Source organism: Triticum dicoccoides, chromosome 3A, assembly GCF_002162155.2.
Source record: "Triticum dicoccoides isolate Atlit2015 ecotype Zavitan chromosome 3A, WEW_v2.0, whole genome shotgun sequence".
In the NCBI taxonomy this organism is placed as follows: Eukaryota; Viridiplantae; Streptophyta; class Magnoliopsida; order Poales; family Poaceae; genus Triticum; species Triticum dicoccoides.
The window spans coordinates 519631183-519635383 of record NC_041384.1 but is presented as its reverse complement, the minus strand read 5'-3'; the positions used below and the strand labels follow the sequence as shown (position 1 = coordinate 519635383).

At 53.0% G+C, this 4201-nt stretch overlaps 1 protein-coding gene across 1 annotated transcript; it reads left to right on the top strand.

The window, feature by feature from the left end:
• Positions 1–1624: 1624 nt before the first annotated feature.
• Positions 1625–3766, top strand: LOC119268920 (anthocyanidin 5,3-O-glucosyltransferase-like). Its single transcript, XM_037550639.1, has one exon. It carries the CDS (start codon positions 1800–1802, stop codon positions 3225–3227), a length of 1428 nt encoding a protein of 475 aa, XP_037406536.1. The 5' UTR covers positions 1625–1799; the 3' UTR covers positions 3228–3766.
• The last annotated feature ends 435 nt before the right edge of the window (positions 3767–4201 follow it).

Genomic DNA, 4201 nt, shown 5'->3' with positions numbered 1-4201 from the left:
CAAGGGGTCACTCCCTGGCCGTGCTCCCAACCTGAACCGCAACAGGGAGAGAGGCCACGCCCTGCTCTATGCTGATTACTTTGCCAACACCCCTCTCTTCAAGCCGGATAAATTCCGTCGCCGTTTTTGAATGGCTAGGCATGTGTTCAATCGTATCCGAGAGGGAGTGGTTGCTCATGACCCATACTTCGAGTGCAAGACGGATGCCCTCGGCAAGCTTGGATTCTCCTCTTACCAGAAATGCACCGCTGCCATCCGCATGCTTGCATATGGAATTCCAGGCGATCTGGTGGATGAGTATGTGCGTATGAGTGAGACAACATGTCTGATGTCAATGTACAAGTTTTGCCAGGCTGTGATCGAGGTGTTTGGCCCAGAGCACTTGAGGCACCCAACTGCCGCTGATGCAGAGAGATTGTTGGCGACCAACGCAGCTAGAGACTTTCCAGGCATGCTTGGCAGCATAGATTGTATGCACTGGGAGTGGAAGAACTGTCCATTTGCTTGGCAGGGCCAGTACAAAGGGCATGTCAAGGCGTGCACTGTCATATTAGAAGTGGTGGCATCACAGGATCTTTGGATATGGCATTCTTTCTTCGGCATGGCAGGTTCTCACAATGATATCAATGTGCTGCAGCGTTCTCCAGTCTTCGCGAGGCTTGCAGAAGGCCACTCCCCACCTATCAATTTTGAGATCAACGACCACCATTACAACAAGAGATACTATCTAGCATATGGTATATATCCTCAGTGGTCAACTTTTGTGAAGACAATTTCGAAACCCCAAGGTGAGAAGAGAAAGAGATTTGCCCAAATGCAAGAGAGTGTTAGAAAGGATGTGGAACGTGCTTTTGGTGTGCTTCAATCCCGGTGGGGTATCGTTCGAAACCCTGCACTGTCATGGGATGAAAGGAAGCTTTGGAAGGTGATGACTGCTTGTGTGATCATGCACAACATGATCGTCGAGGACGAGCGTGATGAGAGTATCTTCGACAAAGGATTTAACTATTAAGGTGAAAATATTGAGCCCCCTGCACCAAGATCCGGCCACATTTGAACAGTTTGCTCAATTCAACCGTGAGATGCGTGATTGACACACTCATTTGAATCTTCAAAATGACTTGGCTGAGCACGTGTGGGATCACATTGGCAACCAATAGATGTATTGGTCCATTTTATGTTTAGTCAAGACAATTTCGATTTGGTTGTAAAAATATTTTATTAAAGACAATTTTAATTGGATTGTAAAACTATTTTAATTTCAGACAAATATTTGGGTTGGAAACTAGTTTTGATGAAAATTTGGGTATTTTTGGCCCTGACGGACAGGATAGAGCAAAGGGTGCGTCCGCGCGCTGGGCGCACGGCTACCGCATCCCAGGACACGTCCGGACACAACCCAAATCGCTACCCAAACGGATAGAATCCGGACAAAACAGACGCCCGTTTGAGGTCGGTGAAGTTGGCCTTATCCCAAACGAACACAAACGGATGATTTGGGGGTTGAAATGGGTCACGCTGGAGTTGGCCTTAGCCTCCCCGTCACGTCCTTTCTCGAAAGGGCATGGGCTGATTGTACACATGATGAGCCCCCGGTCGTCTGATTGACAGTGTGTGGCTGAATTATGATGGCCCATGATGATACTCTGGTTCACCACCACTCACTCTTGCAAACTTTCTTTAGTGTGCGGCTGCTATATGACGGCCGACGATCGCCGGTTCACCACCACTCACTCTTCCAAACCACACTTGAGTTCGCCAGTTCCTCCATTTATTCTCTGCAAATCTTGTGAGCGGCCATGGCGGAGAAGACGGTGGTCCTCTACCCCTCACTAGGCGTCGGCCATTTGAACCCCATGGTGCAGCTGGCCAAGGCCTTCCTCCGCCGCGGCGTGGCCGTCACCATCGCCGTCGTCGACCCGCCGGGGAAGGACCCCGTGCTGGAAGCCGCGGTCACCCGCCTCGCCAGCGCTTCCCCCTCCATAGCAGTCCACCTCCTGCCCATCCAGCCTGCGAGCACCAATGAGCAGCACTCCAACACAGCCTTGCGTATGCTCGACGAGCTCCGCCTCGCAAGCCCTGTGCTCCGGGAGTTCCTCCGCTCGCTCCCTGCCGTCGACGCCATCGTCCTCGACATGTTTTGCGTCGACGCCCTCGACGTCGCCGCTGAGCTCGCCGTCCCCGCCTACATGTTCTACGCGTCCGCCGCCGCCGACCTCGCAATCTACCTCCAGGTTCCTGATGTCTTCCGCGCGGCGCCTTTCTCGTTCAAGGATATGGGAGACGCGGCGCTGCCCTTCTCCGGCGTGCCGCCGGTTCGCGCTCTGGACATGCCGGACACCATGTCAGACCGGGAGAGCGACCTGTGCAAGAGAAGAGTGCAGCAGCTCGCGCGGATGCCGGAAGCGAGAGGCATTCTGGTGAACAGCTTCGAGTGGCTGGAGTCGAGAGCCGTCAAAGCTCTCCGGGATGGCCTCTGCGTGTCCGGCGGCCGCTCCACGCCGCAAATATACTGCATCGGGCCATTGGTCGACGGCGGCGCGAGCGGTCAAAGTGGCGAGAGGCACGCTTGCCTCGAGTGGCTGGACAAGCAGCCAAAGCAGAGCGTGGTGTTCCTCTGCTTCGGTAGCGCGGGGGTTTTCTCGGCGGCTCAGCTGAGAGAGATGGCAGGCGGGCTAGAGAACTCCGGGCACCGGTTCCTGTGGGCCGTGCGTAGCCCACGCGAGGAGCAGAGCAAGTCCGGCGAACCGGACTTGGAGGCGTTGCTTCCTGATGGTTTCTTGGAGAGAACCGGAGACAGGGGCTTGGTTCTGAAGAACTGGGCGCCACAGGCGGAGGTGCTGCGGCACGAGGCCGTGGGAGCGTTCGTGACGCACTGCGGGTGGAACTCGGCGCTGGAGGCGGTCATGTCCGGCGTGCCGATGATCTGCTGGCCGCTGTACGCGGAGCAGAGGCTGAACAAGATACACCTGGTGGAGGAGATGAAGATTGGGGTGGCGGTGGAGGGCTACGAGGAGTCGTCCGTCAAGGCCGAGGAGGTGCAAGCCAAGGTGAGGCTGGTAATGGAGTCGGAGGAAGGGCAAAAGCTTCGAGAGAGGGCGGCCATGGCGAAAGGGATGGCTGCAGACGCCGTCAAGGAAGGTGGATCTTCCGACGTGGCAATTTACGCCTTCTTGAAGCATGTGGAAGATGAAAGAAGCTCGAGGAGCGCCAAATCCGGCCATTAATAAGTGATCAACCTCCGATGATGTGACCTCTTTTCGTCAGAAAAGATGGGGGCGCAAGATGCGCGAGTCGTGCTGGGCTCACTCTTTCTCAGAAGAAAGGAAGAAGGAAATCAAAAGAGATGCGGTGGCTTCTCTGGGATTCCATGGTGTGATGCTTGTCCTTTGCCTCTTTCGCAAGATTTGTACGGTGCAGACGTGCGTGTCGAATTCGTAATTTAGCTCTTCTGCAACATTTGGCCTTTAGTGAGACGTTGCATATTTCTTACTGGCAGTATGCGTACTTCCGTGTAGCCTCATATGCTCGTCGCACTCCTTCAGTATTGATTTGGAAATAGGATCCTCTGGCTGACGTTCACGGGGACAGGTGGCATTACGAACGTTTTGATGACAGTTTTAGTTGGTCGAGGATGACAGTTTATTCACAAACTGTAATCTCCGATACAAACTGTCATCTCGTCTAGCTCTTCTGCAACATCTAGATGTGCTTTAATAAAACTGTATTTATACTTACCTATTTTAAAGGGGAGTTATGGTCGTGATGGTAGGTTGATATGTTTTTGGTTTGGTTTGATTTCTCACGCAACTATTAATATCGGCAATGGTTTTACAGGACTTGCCTTCGCCTCCAAGGTTTTATTTCTTTGATTTTTAATCGCCTCGCCATCGCATCCCACTGGTTTATTTTCCCCCTCTCATTAAAAAACCATATCTAATCAAAGGAAAAGATCTCATTTCGTACTTACTTTGTCAAGTGGTAATTCAATTCAATTAAGTAAATAATAGTAAGAAGTCGTCAGTCAAGAAGTATTCTGCAAAGAGCCGGGCTTCTGGAGAATCTAGGCAGTCTGTGGCTGGGTTTTGTCGCAGGCTTGACGCTGACCTGGGCGCGGCCTTGGGGCCATCTTCTGTTGCGGCTTCCCCCTGCCGTGCTCGCCCTGTGCCTGTGCGTTCGCCTGCCTCCACAGCTCGCAAGA

Coding starts and splice junctions, on each gene's coding strand:
- LOC119268920 (XM_037550639.1), top strand. CDS start 1,800: ATGGCGGAGAAGACGGTGGTCCTCTACCCCTCACTAGGCGTCGGCCAT.